The following is a 20,690-nucleotide window of genomic DNA, read 5'->3' as shown; positions in this document are numbered from 1 at the left end:
GTAACTTCACTTAGATACTTTAGGAACTTTGAATGAAAACAATATCATGTACAGTCTTTGTAAAAATTGCAATAAGCTATTTTCAAAGTGGCCCAGTGCAAAAATCAACAGTTCCTGGGAGAGGTAAGTAAAGGTTAGATTAGGAGGTAAGTAAAACACTTAAGTCTCAGTCCTGGGGCATAGGCAGCCCACCGTTGGTGGTTCAAGGCAACCCCAAAGTTACCACACCAGCAGCTCAGGGCCGGTCAGGTGCATAGGTCAAAGAGGTGCCCAAAACACATAGGCGCCTATGGGGAACAGGGGTGCTCCGCTTCCAGTCTGCCAGCAGGTAAGTACCTGCGACCTCGGGGGCAGACCAGGTTTTTTTTTTAGAGCACCTGGGGGGACAAGAGTAGGCACACAAAGTACACCTTGAATGGCACAGGGGCGGCCGGGTGCAGTGAGCAAAGCAGGCGTCAGGTTTTGTATAGGTTTCAATGGAGGGACCCGGGGGTCACTCTAGCGCTGCAGGCAGGCACAGGGGGGCTTCTCGGGACAGCCACCACCTGGGCAAGGCAGTGGGTCGTCTGGGGGTCGCTCCTGCATTGAAGTTCGGTTCCTTCAGGTCCTGGGGACTGTGGGTTCAGTGTTGGTTTCAGGCGTCGGGTCCCTTGTTACAGGCAGTCGCGGTCAGGGGGAGCCTCTGGATTCTCTCTGCAGGCGTCGCTGTGGGGGCTCAGGAGTGGTCAATTCTGGTTACTCACGGGCTCGCAGTCGCCTGGTAGTCCTCCCTGAGGTGTTGATTTTCTGCAGGTCTAGCCTGGGGCGTCGGGTGCAGAATGTAGAGTCTCACACGTCCGGCGTGAAACGTGAAGTCCTTGGAAGTTGCTTCTTTGTTGCAAAAAAGTAGCTGGTTTTGAACAGGGCCGCTGTTCACTGGAGGTTCTTGGTCCTGTAGTCCAGGGCAGTCCTCTGAGGCTTCAGAGGCCGCTGTTCCCTGTCTGATGCGTCGCTGGAGCAGGTTTTGGAAGTTGGAGACAGGCCGGTAGGGCTGGGGCCAAATCAGTTGTCGTCTTCCTCCTTCTTTGCAGGCTTGCAGGTCAGCAGTCCTTCTTCTTTCTTCAGGTTGCAGGAATCTAGTTTCCTGGGTTCTGGGAAGCCCCTAAATACTGAATTTAGGGGTGTGGTTAGGTCTGGGAGGGCTGTAGCCAATGGACTACAGACTAGGAGGAAAGATTCTTCATTCCAACCTTCCCTCACTGAGCTTGACATCATGGCTCCTGAATTCCTGTAGTATGGGCATCTAGGGCTCTCGCAGGAATGCATGAACATTTTAAAGGAGTCTAAAAGACCATCTAGGCGACGCTCCTATGCGTTCAAGTGGAAAAGGTTTTACATGTGGTGCAGACAACACAATCACAATCCTATTTTGGCTCAGGAGGAGGTTATATTGCCTTACCTGCTCCATCTGGAGAAATCAGGTCTGCAATTTTCCTCTATTAAGGTACATTTATCTGCTATTACAGCTTATCGCAAGTCGCCCTCTCTGAAATCCTTCTTTACCATGCCAGTAGTTAAGGATTTCTTCGAAGGCTTAAAGAAAGTCTTTCCACCCATTCGGAAACCCTCACCCCCATGGGAATTGAATATAGTGTTATCTAGACGCATGACCTCTCCCTTCGAACCCATCCACAATCTTTGTTGCAACATCTTATGTGGAAGACAGCTTTTCTGGTAGTCATTACTTCGGTTAGGAGGGTCGGTGAGATTCAAGCTCTATCTTCGAGAGAACCTTTCACGGTTTTCCATGATAACAGAGTTGTCCTGAAGACTCATCCATCGTTCTTGCCTAAGGTGGTGTCGGATTTTCACATTAATCGGACTATGGGGGTCATTCTGACCTTGGCGGTCCATGACCGCCATGGCGGAGTGCGGCGGAAGCACCGCCAACAGGCTGGCGGTGCTTCCTGGGCCATTCTGACCGCGGCGGTAAAGCCGCGGTCAGAAAAGGGGAGCTGGCGGTTTCCCGCTGGTTTCCCGCTGGCCCAGGGAACCCGCCATGGCGGCGCTGCTTGCAGCACCGCCATGGGGATTCCGACCCCCTTCCCGCCAGTCTGTTTCTGGCAGTGTCCACCGCCAGACCCAGGATGGCGGGAACGGGTGCCGTGGGGCCCCTGGGGGCCCCACAAAGATTTTCACTGTCTGCTTAGCAGACAATGAAAATCGCGACGGGTGCCACTGCACCCGTCGCACCCCTTCAACTCCGCCGGCTCTATTCCGAGCCGGCTTCATTGTTGAAGGGGCTGTCCCGCTTGGCCGGCCGACGGTCTTCTGGCGGTCGCCCGCCGGCCCAGCGGGAAAGCTGGAATGACCGCCGCAGTCTTTTGACCGCGATGCGGTCTTTCGGCGGGAACCGCTTGGCGGGCGGCGACCGCCGCGGTCAGAATGACCGCCTATATCGCTTCTGACATTTTTTCCCAATCCGGTTACACCTGCGGAGAAAGCTTTGCACTCCCTGGACCCTAAGAGACTGCTCAAATTTTACCTGGATAATACTAAACCAATTATACAATCTGACCGTCTGTTTGTTAACTATGGACATATGAGGACAGGCGACGCTGCCTCAAAACAGACTATTTCTAGATGGATAGTGTCATGTATTTTGACTGTATATCGATTTGCTAACAAGCAGTTATCAGCTAAGCCTAAGGCTCACTCAACAACCGGGAAGGCGGCTACTGCAGCCCTAGTTAAGAATGTGCCCATCTCCGAGATTTGTAAAGCTGCCACATGGAGATCTTTACATACGTTTAACAGGCACTACTGTTTAGAGTCAGATGTCAAAGCAGACGGACAAGTTGGTCGAGTGCCTGTAAGAAATTTATTTACATAACATATTGTTTTTCCTGCACTTCTATTAGTCAGTCCATGGAGGTAGTGGATGGACTTGTTAATCTATTCAATGTTTATGACTATTGATGAGGATCCCCTGGAAGAGAAGGATAAGTTACTTACCTGTAAATCCTAGTTCTCTTCCAGGGGTATCCTCATCAAAGTCATAAACAACCCGCCCTCCTCCCCGGACACCATTCTTTTAGAAGTGCAGTGATGACCATGTGTCTAATCTATTGAGCTTTATCACCGTAAAAAAGTACTGACCTAACTGTGAACCAACTGTCACCTCACTCTCACCCCTGAGGCATGGTGGGATACTGGAGGTGCTCAGGGTCTTAAAGGCACGGTGCCAATTTTTTTGGTTCTACTGTATTGACTTGCATGCAGCCTATTGGCTAATAATGCTCCTTTATTTTCAATGTAGTTTTTCTCTTTTGAAATGTGTTGCTTATACTTTCTATGACTTCCGCTTGTGATTCAGAAAGTTTTTTAATCTAATTGAAAGTTTTGATGTATGTTTAAAAAAAAAAAAAAACTCCATAGAAATAAAGCATTTGTAGCGTGTTGTGTTTACACATAAGCTTTATTCGGCCAACAGACCATCAAAGAAATACAATACAATATAAATAAATAAACATCATAATATCATAGCAAAATGTAAAAAATAAATGAAAAGTAAAGTCCATGTTTGCCCGACTTGGAACAATTTCGAATCATTGTAAATAAAAGATGCGTATGCGCCATGCCATTACTAAAAACTTACTTACTGCATAAATTGTCACATTTGAATTATGGCTTTTTAAAATCCTCAAAGCTAAAAAACATTTCCTTAAGTTCAATTCCCGACAGATTTTGTGAATCCATTTAAACCTTGGGGTTGAATAAGCGGGACAAAAAAACATAAAATGTTCTACTGTTTCGGAAGAAGTGCCACATGCAGGACAACTATCAGAGCTTAACTTAGGTCCCCATCTGCTCGTCAAGGCCTTCAAAGGTAATGTTCCAAATCGAAATCTGGCATCCAAACTTTTGCCTAGTAAATCAGGTATTATATCTAAATATGGTTCAAACTCTGGGTACCATTTAAAATCAATAAACAAATTAGTTAAATGACCATTCGATTTTTTAGAAATGTAATTATTACGTATGTGGGACCAGTAAGCTCCCTTCAGTACTTTTACATGGGACTTCACGAGTTGCTGGGGATTCTCCCAAACGTTCCTCAATCCCAGCGTGCAAAACCAACCGGATACGTATTTGATCCATAGGATGGACATAGAGTTAGGGCTTTTTAACACTTCTAATAGAGAAAACTTATATATAGCCAGTTCGGGAACTACCCAAAGCCTCACCCAATATAATAGAGGCCGTAAGATAATTAAATCAGCTATTCGTTTAAACCCTAAGTCTAAAAATAGGGGGGTTAATGGGGTGCTAGTAGGGCAAGCACATAAAGCCCGTGCAAAGCTATTCTCAATTTTGGTTATCCTACTGCTGTCTGACATGCCCCAAATCTCTGCGCCGTAAACAGCAGCACCCTGTGCCTTAGCCGCATAAATCTTTACTGCTGGAGACACAACTTTAGCAATCGTATTCCTATAGAGGCGCAATATGGACGCTGCCCGATGTTGCAAAAGCCCAGCATTCTTGCCAACTTGTTCCTCCCAAAGGAGTGAATCTGTAAGTCTCACACCCAAGTAGTCAATGGAGATAACCTGGTCCAAAATAGCTCCCTCTAACCTAATAGTACATTTCTTACGAGGGCCAGAGCGAAGCACCATCAATTTAGTTTTCTTCGAGTTCAGCTCTAAACCAAAATTCCAGCAGAATGATTTAAATCTGTCCACAAGAATTTGCAACCCCATAGGGGTTTTTGAAATCAATAGAGAGTCATCCGCAAAAAGGAGAATTGGGATTTTCTGATTGACTAGGGTGGGAGCATCGTTCTGGCATGTCATTAGTTCTTGGACCACCTCGTTGATGAATAAAGAAAACAGAAGCGGTGCAAGCACACAACCCTGATGGACACCTCTTTTAATGGGAAATTTGTTTGTCAATTCACCTTGATTGCCCCATCTTACTTGCGCGTATGTGCCTTCATGCATGCGTATTAATAGATGGATGATATTGGGTAGTGCCCCTATTTTGTGTAACACTCCCCAAAGCTTATCTCTTGGGACCAAATCAAAAGCAGAACGCAGATCGACAAAAGTGACATATAAAGTTTGCTTTGCCAAGACTACATATTTCCAGTGTAGCACGGTCAGCCTAAAAGCCTGGTCAACCGTGCTAACTCTAGAGGTGAACCCTGCCTGGAGCGGTGAAAGGATCTGCTGCTCCGTCACCCAGCTCGATAATCTAACTAGCAACTGTTTGGCAAAGATTTTTTGTAAGTTGTCGATTAAACTGACCGGTCTGTAATTGATTGGAAGATTTACATTACCCTTTTTGTAAATTGGGATAATTTCTGCACCCTTCCACGTCTCAGGGATCTGTCCTCCTTTTGTGATTTCATTTGACAGTAGGTTAATATACCAGGTCCATATTGATAACTCTGATTTATAAAGGTCGCCTGGAATTTTATCGGGTCCTGGGGCTTTACCTGACTTTAAAGAGTTGATAGCATCTGCAGTTTCTTCTAAGGAGAAACAAATGTAACTCTCAGAGTTATATAGATTCCCATCAGATGGAGAAGTGGCAAGGTTAGCATCTGGTAAAATTAGGGGGTCTAATCCCACTTTATCATAGTCAACAACCCCAGTGGAGATAGTTCCTTCATACAAGAGAGAGAAGTGCTCCACTCAGGTTCCAGGTTGAATATGGTTCCTTAGATTAGACCTACCCCCCCTCTCGTGCTTAGTCAGCAGTTCCCAGAAAAGCGTATCGTTGTTTGTTTTTGTAGCATCTAACAAATCCTGCCAAATAACATCTTCCCAAGTTTTCTTTGATTGTAAAATTTTCTTTTTATACATACATCTTGCTTGTTTGATCGCCCCCGTGGACCCGGCCTTTATGGCCTTTCTTAGCTCGGTCTTAGCCCTCATACATGCATCATTAAACCATCTACTGTTAGATGAACCCCTGTGTTGCCGGCTTACCATGGCTGCCTTTTTATAAAAAACACTTTGAAGTTTTACCATCATATCTTCGTGGATATCAAGAAGTGGGATGGCTTCCGGCTCGAGGTCTTCGTATGCTGACAGATTATCTAAAAACACTTGATAAATCTTACGTAGCAAATAGGGGTTTGACATGACTTTGGGCCACCTCACCTTTGTATTAGCGTTATTTAAGATAGGGGGAGGGACCAATGATGGTTGCGTATTCGAGGTTCTACCGAAGATATTCCCAGAAAGGGTAAGCAGCAGTGGGAAGTGATCACTCTTGCATCTTGAATCCACCCTCATGTCTAGCAGCAGTGGCCAAAGACGCACATCCACCAAGAAATAATCAATTACACTGGCCACAGAACCTCGTAGGAATGTCGGTGCAAGGTTTAAATCAGAAGGAGTTCGACCATTGCAGGCCCTTAGGCCAAACTTTAAGCATAATGTAGCGAGCTGTGCTGCGACACGAGAGCGTGGAGGATAGCTATCACCATCCAATTGTGCAATCCCCCATAATTCGTCCTCTTCCGCAGTTAAATCACTAAAAAATGCAGAGGGTTCAAAAGTGCAATTTACGTCCCCTGCAATAATTAAATAGGAATTAGTTTGTATCGTGTCTAAAAAGTCAGAGAGTAGAATTTAAATATGTGATTCTGTACCACGTGCAACAGAACGGGCATAAACATTGATAAAAGTTATGTTAAAGTTTTGAAAAGAAATTTGTAAGCCCATCAAGTCGGGACAATCAAATTCTAAAACCTTATAATCACATTGGAGCTTTGAATTTAAAAGAATTAAAAGTCCCCCTTTTGCACGACCAGTTGCTTTCTCTGATGGCTGTGCAGGGATGTTAAAAGAAAGAAACCCATCCATACTTGATTGGCCCTCGACCCAGGTTTCTTGGAAAAGACACACATCTTGTGACTTTATGTAGGCAACCTAGTCCATGTCATCCAGTTTCCTAGCAAGGCCAGCAAGATTCCAAGTCATAATGGATAACCCATTAGTTCCCGTTACAGTCCCATGTTTTGAGGGTAGAGCATCCTTATAATTCGGCTCATTAACAAGAGTCTTATCTGATTTGTCTATTGTGGATGCCACTAAATTATCCTGATTGACGGCTTTCTAGGCGGAAGACAGTCATACAGAACCATAATGCAAAAATACGCCTTCCTCCCTAGAGCCTCTCTTATTAACATTGGCAATGGGACCAGACACAGGAACCTGTTTTGAGTCAGTTAGATTAGAAACTAGCCTGATGCCTCCTCCTTTTAGCTCCTTGTGCTGTCCCTTGCGTGCAACAGAGTCAATAAGTTGGTCTGCCAAGAATTTATCCAAAAACACAATCCATCTTTCAGTTTTTAGAATGTCCGAACGTATAACTGAAAGGCATCCCTGCAGATTTCGTAGCCAGTGAATAACCTTATTAGGTCTAGACTCTTGGCCCTCAACAGACCTGGATGGCAACTTTGGGACATTAGTTAGGAAAAGAGTGTTGGCTCTGTGTCTAGGACCAATACTGTTTGGAGACACATCTAAAGCACTATTCATTCTTCGAGAAGAAAAATTGCAAGCTGGATCCTTAATTAGAGGGTTAGCAAGTAACTTTCTATTAGTTAGAAAAGGGCTATCCCTATTTTTTGGTATATTGGTAGTAGGGTTTTGCATCGTAGTGGAATGACAATTCGATGGGGCAAAGAGGCTACCGATAAGGTCTTCCCCGTTCCTTATCTTATCTGCACAGAGGGGAATGCTGTTGCCCCCAATGTGTTTATTTTTAGAATGGATAATGTGAGAAGATATGTTACCTTCTGCGGCCCTCCTATAGGATCCAGATCTCTGGGCATGGTAAATTGACCCCTCACATATATTAACATTAGATGTAGCAGAGTCGACTACCAAAATTCCACCTGCCCCTTCTGCCTCTAACTTCTGACATTTGCATCCTAATTGATGAGCCATATTCCCTTGGAGCAGTTTAGTTAGCTGCAATACTAGTTCCTTGTTTTCATCTACTCTCTGAAGAATTAAAGGCAATTTAGCTACACTGGCAGACAAATCAGAACACATATCAGTAGTAATAGGAGGGGAAATGGCAGCTTTAGTAGCTATGACAGCTGTGTAGGGGTCGTGGGCCACAATCAAATCGTTTCCCTCAGACAGAAGCTCAAAGCGATTTTTACATGGAATATTAGGGGCCAACCTTATCTCAGGACTCAATGGTAGGGGTATACGTTCTATTTCTTCCACTTGCAAAATCCCCTGTGTTTGTGAAGGATTAGAGGTAACCTGCCCCCGCTACAAGCCAGATACCCTGTTGAAGTGAGGGAACTGTGGCATTAACAGTAGATGACTTCCCTACGCAATCTGTTAAGCCCCCAGAAATTGCTGATCGAACTTTTCTATTCTTGGTGAAAAACTCCTGGATCTTTTTGGGTTGGAGTGGAGGCTTCTTCGGGGGCAAGAGGCCATGAGTACCTAGTTCGCTATTAAGTATAGCCTCCACCTCCTCAAAAAGTAGGTCAATCTCATCAAGTGATTTCGGTTCCCCTTGAGCAGGCTTAATAGTTGATTCCCTAGGTCGCTTTTTCTGCTTTTTTACACCTTCCAATTGAGCCGGCGGGCCAACATCCTTCCTTTTCCCCATAATCCGAAAATGGAAAACAACAGGAAGATATAACCTGGAAACTGTGATTGTGTCCGGTCTCTTGGCAGCGAGGCGCTCCTTCTAGCAGGCAAGCTGTGGCTTAGGCCAAATCAGGCTCCAGGATCTGGATGAAGGAGTAAAGAGACGGGGCCCAGCCCGGCCTCAGTCGGTCGGAGATTCAGAAAGTGTTTTAATCTAATTGAAAGTTTTGATGTATGTTTAAAAAAAAACTCCATAGAAATAAAGCATTTGTAGCGTGTTTATCAACGTAGACTGCGTTTCTATTTTGCACATGTATACATTATATTTGTATGGAAATTATCTACTAAAATGTTATTTTTCATATATATTTCATACGTGTACATGTGTGTTTACATATCCTCCGGGGTCCCCGCACATGGGCGGGAATATTCAATGTTTATGACTTTGATGAAGATCCCCTTGGAAAAGGATTTACAGGTAAGTAACTTATCCATACCCTACCTCCCTAGAAACACACTAAAGTCGTCATAGGAGATTCTGCAAAGACAACAACTGACTGCAAAGCACTGAAGACGGATTCCTGGACTTGAGGACCTGTAAAGGAAGGAGACTAAGTCCAAGAGTCACGAAAGTGTGCGGGGGCAGGAGACCACTAAACCCCAGATGAAGGTGCAAAATGGCTGCCTCCGGGTGGAAGAAGCTGAAGATTCTGCAGCAACTGAAGGTGCCAGGAACTTCTCCTTTGCACAGAAGATGTCCCACGGCGTGCTGGAGGATGCAGAGTTGTTTCCACGCAAAAAGACCGCAAATAAGCCTTGCTAGCTTCAAAGGTCGCGGTAGAAGAAAATGGGTCTGATCTGGAGAAGAGCTACCCTGGCTATTTTTTGGCCGAATTCAACCGTTTTGTCGAGTATTTTTCTGTGTGATTTTGGTGCGTCCAGGATGTCCCGGAAGACCAGGTTCAAGCCACGCGAGGACTGTCATCGGACGATGTCGGTGATGGATCCTCATCGGGTTTGTCTGTGGTGTCTTGAGCGCGACCACGACGCGAAGGCTTTAAGGGAGCGGTCACTAAAGCTAATGGCGGCCCGGCACTCGACTCCGTGTAGGTCCCGGTCTTGTTTGAGAGGAAGGTCGCAGAGTCATCACCACTCGTCTTCTTCTAAATCCTCGGGTTAAGGTAAGAAGAAGAAGTGGAAGAAGCCCCATCGCTCTCCGACTTTGCCCCGTCGCTCGGCCGACGCAGGAAGAGCGTCCACGCACTAGGCCTCTATCCTCGGAGCCTACATCTGGGTCGGCTCCGCGCTTCCCCGAGTTTCTCAGAGCGACCCTCACCCAACTTAGAGTTTTTGAGGCCATGCGCCTCATATTTGGATGGGCCGACCCTGATATGGTGCCTTCGGGCCCAAGGAGTTTGACTTAGGGGTGGACCCGCTCCGGCGCCGGTCGCACTCTTGAGACCGCCCCTGGTGCCGGGTCGATTATCGCCGCTCCCGACGTCGGTGGTGCCCACTAACGACGTCAACCCGATTCCTATCCCCGACGACTTGGAGCGGCGTCGACCGACTCCGCCTTCGGCTTAGATGGGGCTTATTTGCCCCAGGTCGGATTCAGACCCTTTTTCCTATGGGTACGAATATAGGGAGGAATTGGAGGGGTCCCTGGACCCTTATGAATACCAGGATGACCCTACTATGGACTGGGCTCAGGAATTGGGCAAAGTCAGTGGTCTGGATACTTCGGAGGGAGCAACTTATGGTATGGTGGTCAGTAGGGCAGCTGAGGTCCTTGGTCTCGAGCTTCCCACTGTTGAGGTCAGGTCTAATCTCCTGACGGAGGTGCTTCAGCCTGAGGCTTCTACTTCAGAACCCCTTTTGCCTTTTAATGAAGCCTTCACTGATGTCCTTTTTATACTTGGTCCAAACCCAATCGCCTGCCCTGAATGGCCATAAATTCCTGTCCCAACACCCCACGCCTGAGAGTCTTGTCATCCAGGCTTCCTCTTTCTCAGGCGCATTCCCTTCTGCACCCCAGAGTAGGGAATCAGAAAGGTTGGAACATTTTGGGAAGAAGATGTTTTCTTGCTCCAGTCTTGTACTGCGGTCCGTGAACACCTCATGCCTTTTTGGCACCTATACCCACTCTGTGGGATACGGTCACACAAGTTCTGTTGCAGATACTAGAGGAGGCCCGTGCTATCGTCTCCCAAGCTGTCAATGATGGGAAAGATGCGACAAAGTTCACAATCCAGTGTGTGCTGGACACAACCGACTCTCTGGGCTGATCGGTTGCTCCGATGGTGGCCTTGAGATGCCATGTCTGGCTGAGTACTTCTGGTTTTTCGAGGGATGTTAAACAGTCTCTTATGGACATGCCCTTTGATGGCTCCCGTCTCTTTAGAGACAAGGCGGACTCGGACTTGGAGAGATTCAAGGACTACCAGGCTACGGCTCGGTCCCTTGGCCTTTCCGCTTCCTCTATGCCTCCAACAGTCCGCCCCTTTTGTGGCCACGGAAAGGGCTCCCTGTCGCGTCCCCCACCCAACCACCGTGCCACCCATGCTACTCAGCCGCTGCATGGCCGTGGACGCTGAATCCCACATGGGCGTGGGACAGGGAATCAGAGGTCTGCTTAGTTCACCCCTGCCCCCGCTGCAGCCTCCAAACCCTCCTAGTCCATCCCGTCACTCCGATCCAGTTGGCGGCAGGATTCGTTATCAACTGCCCCAGTGGGAATTCATCACTATGGATAGGTCGGTTTTGCACATAGTATGTAGGAAAAAGGCTCCCTGTTGAATCCCCCCCACCCCCTTTTGCCTGATATTGATGCTGACTTGACTGAGAAGTGTGCTGGCACCCTGCTAACCAGGCCCCAGCGCCAGTGTTCTTTCACTAAAAATGTACCATTGTTTCCACAATTGGCACACCCCTGGTACACAGATAAGTCCCTTGTAAAAGGTGCCAGTGGTACTAAGGGCCCTGTGACCAGGGAAGGTCCTTAAGGGCTGCAGCATGTGTTATGCCACCCTAAGGGACTCCTCACCTAACACATGCACACTGCCATTTCAGATTGTGTGGGTTGGTGGGGAGAAAAATGCAGTCGACATGGCATCCCCCTTAGGATGCCATACACACAAAATACTGCCTGTGGCATAGGTAAGTCACCCCTCTAGCAGCCCTTAAAGCCCTATTTCAGTGTGTTTTGCGTGTTCCACTGGGATCCTGCTAGCCAGGACCCCAGTGATCATAGTTTGTGGCCTAATATGTATGGCTGTGTGGTGCCTAACTGCATCACTGAGGCTTTGCTAATCAGAACCTCAGTGCTTATGCTCTCTCTGCTTTTAGATTTGTCACTGTAGGCCACTGACTTCATTACCAATTTCAATTGACATAATGGACCCCCCTTATAAGTCCCCTAGTATGGTACCTATGTACCCAGGGCATTGGGGTTCCAAGAAATCCATATGGGGTGCAGCATTTATTTTGCCACCTATAGGGAGCTCAGACAAAACCTTACCCAGCACTGCCATTGCAGCCTGCGTGCTATTTCACAGCCATTTTCACTGCACTAAAGTAACTTATAAGTCACCTATATGTCTAACCTTCACTTGCTGCACACATAGTTCAGTGCCATTTCCCCGGACTTTGTCAGTGCAGGGGATGCCATTACACGCGTGCGCTACATATAGGTCAATACCTATATGTAGCTTCACAATGGTAACTCCAAATATGGCCATGTAACATGTCTAAGATCATGGAATTGTCCCCCCATTCGAAATCTGGTGTTGGGGAGCCAATTCCATGCATCCTGCGGGCTCCACTATGGACCCCCAGTACTGCCAAACCAGCTCTCTGAAGCCTGCACCGCAGCTACAGGTGCTGCCACCTCACAGACAGAGTTCTGCCCTCCTTAGGTCTGGGCAGCCTAGTCCCAGGAAGGCAGAACAAAGCATTTCCTCTGAGAGCAGGGTGTTAAACCCTCTCCCTTTGGAAATAGGTGTTACAGGCTGGGGAGGAGTAGCCTCCCCCAGCCTCTGGAAATGCTTTGAAGGGCACAGATGGTGCCTTCCCTGCATACCCCAGTCTACATCGGTTCAGGGACCCCTTCTCCCCTGCTCTGGCAGGAAACTGGACAAAGGAAAGGTGAGTGACCTCTCCCCTGTCCATCACCACCCCAGGGGTGGTGTCCAGAGCTCCTCCAGTATGTCCCAGACTTCAGCCATCTTGCTTTGCAAGGTGTGGGGGGACTCTGGAGGGCTCTGAGTTGTCAGTGCCAGCAGGTGATGTCAGAGACTCCCCCTGATAGAGCCATACCTGTTAAGGTAGCCAATCCCCCTCTCAGGGCTATTTAGGGTCTCTCCTGTGTGTTAGCTTCAGATTCTGCTTTCAAGTCTACTTCAGGAATCCTCTGCAACAACTTCAGACTCTTCTGACCTCGGATCAACCGCAGCCTGCCCCAAGAAACGCTGAAACTGCAACAAAGTCTCTAAAAGAGACACTTTTCTTCAGCAACCTCAGCTCCAAGTCAGCAACTGCAACAGTTTCCATGGTATGCATGCTCTGGGGACTCCCTGTCTTAATCCTGCACCAGAGGACTGAAGAAATCTCCCGTGGAGTGACGGAGTCACTCCCCTGATCCAAGCAGGCACCTTCCAAGGCGAGAACTGGTACCCTGGGACTCCTCTCACGGCGACGAGCGTGCTTCTAAGGACACAGAGGGTGGAGATCATCGACATAGACTGTCCTGAGGTCCTGCTGACGCAATTTGGAGGAGATAAGACCTTGCCTTCCCTGAGAACGATGGTACCCCTGTGTATTGTATCTTCTTCACCTCCTGAGGCCTCTGTGCACTCTTTGCAAAATTCCTTCGTGCACAGCCTGGCCCTGGTCCCCAGCACTCCACCCTGGAACGCTCAACTCGCTGAGTTGTTCTCCCACTGCGTGGGACCTTCTTTTGTTGTGCTGCATCAACTGCGTTTTGCACATCCTTTGAACCCGGATCCTGCGGCTTCTGGGGGTGCTGGTGGGCATCCTGAGGGCTCTCTAAAGTCCTGAGCGCCCCCTCTTCCACCTCACACAGACTTGAGGCCCCAGGTTCCTCCTGGGTCCATCCAGTGCCATTTTGATGAAAAACACACTTTTGCCGTAGCCGTGGCTTGTTGGCATCTTCCAACACAAAATCTCATCTGCAACGATCTTCACACCGTGGGACATCTTTTGCATCATGCAGGAACCCGCTGGCATCTTCCTACGGTGCATTTCTGCAGTCTTCGACTAACCGGGGACTCTTCTTTTGCACCGTCTTCTGGGTTGGCAGGGGCTCCTGTCCTTCCTGGAACTTCTTTCGACTTCTGGACTTGGTCTCCTTCTTTTGCAGGTCTTCAGGTCCAATAATCCAGCACCTGTTCTTTGCAGACTTGGTTGGCTGCTGCAAATTCCCAAAAACAAGTTGTAATGTGTCCTAAGGAAACTTGCAGTACTTTACTCCGGCTTTTCTGGGCTCTGGGGTGGGGTAATTGTAGGAGGCTGGCCTGGCTTATAGTGGATATCTTCTGGTACTTACACCTTGTACCAGGTCCAGTTATCCCTTCTTAGTAGATTAGTAGTGTTCTAGCAGTTTAGGCTGATAGAGGTAGCTATAGCAGAGCAGCTTAGGCTGAACTAGTAGACATGCAAAGCTCCTACCACACCACTTATATCATATAGCACTACATCACAAGAAACACAATACTCAGAGTTACTAAAAATTAAGGTACTTTATTTTAGTGACAATATGCCAAAGGTATCTCAGAGGATATACTCCCTTAGGAGGTAAGTAAAATACACAAACCAAAATCAGGTAAGTAAAACACTTAGAAAAGTAGTGCAAACACTGTAGAACACAATAGAATGCAATAGGAGACAAAAGGCCTAGGGGCAACACAAACCATATACTCCAAAAGTGGAATGTGAACCACGAATGGACCCCAGGCCTAGTGTAGGCCCCCCCGGATGAAGGTGCAAAAGGGCTGCCTCCGGGTGGAAGAAGCCGAAGATTGTGCAACAACGGAAGGTGCCAGGAACTTCTCCTTTGGTTAGAAGATGTCCCACGGCGTGCTGGAGGATGCAGAGTTGTTTCCACGCAGAAAGACCACAAACAAGCCTTGCTAGCTGCAGAGTCGCGGTTGAGGATTTTGGGTGCTACCAGGGCCCAGGAAGGACCAGGAGGTCGCCCCTTGGAGGAGGAGACAGAGGGGGCGCTCAGCAACACAGAGAGCTCACGCAGAAGCGTGCAGCACCCGCAGAAGCACTTGAACACGTGTTCAAGAAGACTGAGCACGGCGGTCGTCTCAACACTACAAAGGAGGGTCCCACGAAGCCGGTGGTCAACTCAGCGAGTTGAGCAATGCAGGACGGAGTGCTGGGGACCTGGGCAGTGCTGTGCACGAAGGATTCCTTGCCAAAGTGCACAGAAGCCCTAGCAGCTGCAGTTCACGCAGGACACAGGATTACTGTCTGGCGTGGGGAGGTAAGGACTTACCTCCACCAAATTTGGACAGATGGGCCACTGGACTGTCGGGGTCACTTGGATCCAGCTCATGTGTTCCAGGAACCACGCTCGTCAAGATGAGAGGGGACCCAGAGGACCGGTGAAGCAAAATTTGGTGCCTGCAGTAGCAGGGGGAAAATTCCGTCGACCCACAGAAGATTTCTTCTTGGCTTCCTGTGCAGGGTGTAGGCAGACAGCCCTCATAGCGTGCACCACCAGGAAACGGTCAAGAAAGCCGGCAGAATTAGGCTCTACAATGTTGCTGGTAGTCTTCTTGCTACTTTGTTGCAGTTTTGCAGGCGTCCTGCAGCAGTCAGCGGTCGATGCTTGGCAGAAGGCGAAGAGGGAGATGAAGAGGAACTCCGGTGAGCTCTTGCATTCGTTATCTGAAGTGAAACCCACAGGAGAGACCCTAAATAACCCTCAGAGGAGGATTGGCCACCTAGTCAAGCACCTATCAGGAGGTGTCTCTGACGTCACCTGTTGGCACTGGCCACCCAGAGGCCTCCATTGTGCACTCACACCTCTGCATTCAAGATGGCAGAGGTCTGGGACACACTGGAGGAGCTCTGGGCACCACCCCTGGGGTGGTGATGGACAGGGGAGTGGTCACACCCCTTTCCTTTGTCCAGTTTCGCACCAGAGCAGGGGCTGGGGGATCCCTGAACTGGTGTAGACTGGCTTATGCAAGGGGGGCACCATCTGTGCCCTTCAAAGCATTTCCAGAGGCTGGGGGAGGCTGCTCCTCCCCAGCCCTTAACACCTATTTCCAAAGGGAGAGGGTGTAACACCCTCTCTCAGAGGAAATACTTTGTTCTGCCTTCCTGGGACTGGGCTGCCCAGGCCCCAGGAGGGCAGAAACCTGTCTGTGGGTTGGCAGCAGCGGCAGCTGCTCAGAAAACCCCAGAGAGCTAGTTTGGCAGTAGCCGGGGTCCATGCTGGAGCCCTGGGGATGCATGGAATTGTGTGACAATTCCATGATCCTAGACATGTTACATGGCCATGTTCGGAGTTACCATTGTGAAGCTACACATAGGTATTGACCTATATGTAGTTCACGCTTGTAATGGTGTCCCCACACTGACAAAGTTTGGGGAATTTGTCCTGAACAATGTGGGGGCACCTTGGCTAGTGCCAGGGTGCTCTCACACTAAGTAACTTTGCACCTAACCTTCACTAAGTGAGGGTTAGACATATAGGTGACTTATAAGTTACTTAAGTGCAGTGTAAAATGGCTGTGAAATAACATGGACATTATTTCACTCAGGCTGCAGTGGCAGTCCTGTGTAAGAATTGTCTGAGCTCCCTATGGGTGGCAAAAGAAATGCTGCAGCCCATAGGGATCTTCTGGAACCCCAATACCCTGGGTACCTAGGTACCATATACTAGGGAATTATAAGGGTGTCCTAATGTGCCAATGAGAATTGGTAAAATTAGTCACTAGCCTGCAGTGACTATTTTAAAAGCAGAGAGAGCATAAACACTGAGTTTCTGTTTAGCAGAGCCTCAGTTATACAGTTGGGCACCACACAAGGAACACATACAGAGCATACTTTATGAGCACTGGGTTCCTGGCTAGCAGGATCCCAGTGACACAGGCAAAAACAAACATACATCTAAGTAAAAAATGGGGATAACATGCCAGGCAAGATGGTACTTTCCTACAAGGAGTCACTCCCCTGCTTCTGCAGGCACCCACTGCGACGACAACTGGCAGCGTCGATCCCCTCTCCTGCTGAGCTGCATTTATCCTGCATCATGGGTGGTGGACTGAAGTGATCCAGATGGTCTTGGTGGAGGTAAGGCCTTGCCTCCCAACGGAAGACAGTACCCCGTACACCGTGTCTTTTGCAGCTTCCAAGGCTTTTTGACATCCTTCCTCTAAGTCCTTCGTGCATCTTGTAGCTCCGGCCCCCAGCACTGTATCTTGCGATGCACAGGTTCCTGAGTGGTTCTCCAGCGGCGTGGAAGCCTTTGTCATAGTGCAGCATGGGCCTCTTCTGCAACTTTGTCCCTGTCCTGTGGGACTCCTCTGTGTGCTGCCTGGTGTTCTGTGGACCCTCTGTGTCGCTGAGGGCCCCCTCTGACTCCCCAATCCTTTTTAGGGTCCACCTGGTTCTTCCTAGTCCCCATCAGCACCATTTTCCGCTGACTGCAAGCTTTGCGTGTGCCAAGGCTTATTGGCGGACTGCGATGACGCAAACCCGACTGCAATCCTCCATCCGACTTTGTCTTCTTGGGTGCAGTACTGACTTTTGTTCTCCACCAGTGGTTTTCCTTTTGCACCTTCATTCTGGTTAGCAGGGGCTCCTGCTCTTCCTGGACTCTTCTGTGTTTCTTGAACTTGTTGCCCTTCTTCCACAGGTGGTCTTGTCTAGGAATCCACGGTTGGTGTCTGGCAGTCTTTTCTGTGTTTTGCATAATTCTTCTTGTTTCTGTGTGTGTTCTGGGAAAGTTACTGTTATTTACTCCTGCTTTCCTGGTCGCTGGGGTGGGTTGTGGAACTTACCTTTGGGCTTTCCTAGTACTCACAGGTCCCCACTAAACTTGCCTACGTGAAGGACCAACTGTTGCATTCCACTTTCTTAGTATATGGTTTGTGCTGCCCCTAGACCCATTTCTAACTATTATGATTTTCACTAATTGCACTTTTTTTCTAATTATTTTTATGCCTATTTCTGCTTACTAGTGTATATAATTTGTGTATTACTTACCTCCTAAGGGAGTATAGTCTCTATGGTATTTTTGGTATTTGTATCACCGAATAAAGTACCTCTATTTTTGTAGCTCTGAGAATTTTCTTTCATGTGTGTGAGTACTGTGTGATTTCAGTGGCATTACATGAGCTTTGCATTTCTCCTGGATAAGCCTTGGCTGCTCATCCACAGCTACCTCTAGAGAGCCTGGCTTCCAGACACTTCCTACACCACACTAATAAGGCATAACTGGACCTGATGTAAGGTGTAACTGCCATAGGTACCCACCACACACCAGGTCAGCCTCCTACAGTTCTTGTCTGTTCTTTACCCGTAGTAGACCTTCTGACTTCTCCCACCATGTGCCACAATCTTTGCCTTATTATGCTCACCTTCTGATGTTGATGTTGAATGTTTTGGTGTTAAATGAGACGTTTCCTCTCAGAGAGCCCACTCTATCTGCCACTCACCCAGTTTCACATTTAGGGTGGGAAATATAACTGAGGGTGCAACAAACCTGATCTCAGTATTGAAGCTGATATTTAGTGAAGCCACTGCAGTTTTAAAGTGATCCTTATTATTTGGAATGTACTGTGTCTATTTGAAATTTGAGGGTCGAGTGTCACTCTGAGGCATAGCGATTCCTTGTCTGAATGTGAATTTAGTGTTGCCACCCTGGCAATGATTTTATTTATGCTTCAAGGACAGAGTGAAGTGGAACAGAACACAAAATGAATACATGGTTTAAGTATTTTTTGGGTTCTCGCATTCCATTTTCTTTTGTGATAGCAACTGCATGGCACGTGAAATATGACTGATTTTATGGCAGCTACTGTAGCACTGAAGAGGTTACAGCTAAACATGTTTGGGTTTTTGTTCATTCTTGCACCATTTGCTGAGTTTCATGCATTCCCATCATTCACCTAGATACAATGTACAATACCAAATGGTATTGCTGTGTTAAATTTCATTGCACCATACATGGTTGCCCTTTTGGGCTGTTAGTATAATATTGTTTACATTTCTTAGCATATCATGTTTTCTTCTTTCAGGTGTCTTCTCAACCCTACCTCCAGAAAACGGTATCCTTGCTTGTTCCTCTTTTGGGAATTTATACACAATATTTAGAAACTCACATAACTATTCAGGTAAGCAGGGCAGCAATGTTTCTTGTGCAGAAGATGTTAAGGAGTTTTTTTTACTACCATATGTAGAAAGTGACGGCTGAGAGTTACTGTTCTTTTTAGGCTCTTATTTAAACATTTGGAATTTTCTACCAGAGGTGAGGATTATTCCTCAAACTCCCTTTACTTCTGGATTAACAGCAAATAGTATAAGGCTTTTAAAACTACATGGTTCAGACATTTGGCAAACACAGCCACAAATATCACCGATTCCTGAACGGCTTCCCAAATTATTTCATACAGCAAAAGAGAATGAGCTGCTTTCTTTTCTTCTGCTTTAGCAAGTAAGTGGCTTGGAGATGTGGGGGGGTCGTACAGGGTGGTCAAGGTGAGGGTCTGATTGAGGGGGGAGTAGCTGAACACCGATGGTGGAAGAAGTCTCTCTGTGAGGCTCCCACTGGTAATCCCCCACCCTATAGAAACATGCTACCCAGCAAGCCCCCAATCACCCACCACCATGGCCCCCCCCGCCCCCCTCCCAACCCCCTGAATACAGCCGAGAATGAGGGAGGGGCCCCTGAGGCAGCTGGGAGGCAAGAGACAAACATGGCATTAGGAATTTTTCCTAGAATCATCAGCGCTGTGGAGGCCGCGAAGAGCCAAGATGGCGACCAGGACCTTTGAAATGGAGGCGCCTGTCTCCGACTGGAACCCGAGACCACAAGCCGTAGAGTGAAAGGCGTCTCTGATTGGCATTGTGTACAGCGGATGATGCAATGCACGGGGAGATAGGGGTGATGCGAACAACCACACAGGGAGGGGACCAGATAATGTAAAGAGACATCACAGAGAGCGGGGGACGCAGTAGACCCCATTCCTCGCCCTGAATAGAGTACAGTGCAACGTCCTAGCAGGTAAAGGGAGGCGGATGTCTTCACTTTCAGTGCCCCATAACTGCGGAGACCCCAGCACAGCAGAAAGGGAGAGCAGAGCGCTGCTGAGCCCTGAACCCACCACTGCATAATCACCGGGGAGAAGAGTGTAGTGTGCGAATCAGTAGACACCCGCTGCGGTGGGGCAAAGTGGGCCCCGCGCTTCGCCTGTGAAGGAAGATGTCACATCGCTACAGGTCAGGAGGAGAGGTGGGCAGCAGTAGCCGGGAAACATCGAGGATTTCGGAGGCCTGGAGAGTCGGCAAAAGGAAGGGAATCCTTTATCTCTAATTGGGGACAGACCTTGAAGCTGTCATTTGAAAGAGCGGCACAGGCCGCAGAGAGCCAGATATGGGAAAAACAGGGCACAAGAAAGACTTAGATACGAAAGACAAAATTAACGTAAGCACCCCGACTGGACCTCAGGGAACCAAAAGCGCCCACCTCATGGAGAAAACTGGGAACCCCACCCTCCAAGACATTTTACAAGCCATTACAACCTCCCATGAAGTTTTAGAAGGGAAAATTGATGCCTTGGTGACAGACTTAACTATACACCGAGATGAAGTCCGTCTCCTGAAGGTAAACGTATCTATGGCAGAGAAGCAAGTTAAAGAGATCCTACCAACGGTTAACAATGCAACCAAGACCATTAGCAAGCTGGAGAGGCAAATTCACAACCTGGAACTAGGGGCAGAGGATGCGGAAAATGTTCAAGAAGAAACAGTATCCGTGTGATCGGATTACCTGGGCGCATAGAAAAGAATAACATGGTGGAGTTTCTGGAGCGCTGGCTTAAA

The 20,690-nt window shown here is 48.0% G+C and overlaps 1 protein-coding gene across 2 annotated transcripts in view; it reads left to right on the top strand.

Moving 5' to 3' along the window:
• The window catches only part of FIRRM (FIGNL1 interacting regulator of recombination and mitosis), a 1,527,986-nt gene that overhangs the window by 1,079,093 nt on the left and 428,203 nt on the right, over positions 1 to 20,690 (top strand). For both annotated transcript variants that reach the window (XM_069231089.1, XM_069231088.1), the window contains one exon: positions 18,887 to 18,982. In XM_069231089.1, the coding sequence (XP_069087190.1) occupies positions 18,887 to 18,982 (96 nt within the window). The remainder of the gene's footprint in view (positions 1 to 18,886; positions 18,983 to 20,690) is intronic.

The sequence above is a fragment of the Pleurodeles waltl genome, chromosome 4_2 (assembly GCF_031143425.1).
Source record: "Pleurodeles waltl isolate 20211129_DDA chromosome 4_2, aPleWal1.hap1.20221129, whole genome shotgun sequence".
Classification (NCBI taxonomy): Eukaryota; Metazoa; Chordata; class Amphibia; order Caudata; family Salamandridae; genus Pleurodeles; species Pleurodeles waltl.
This window is presented reverse-complemented; position numbering and strand designations above follow the sequence as displayed.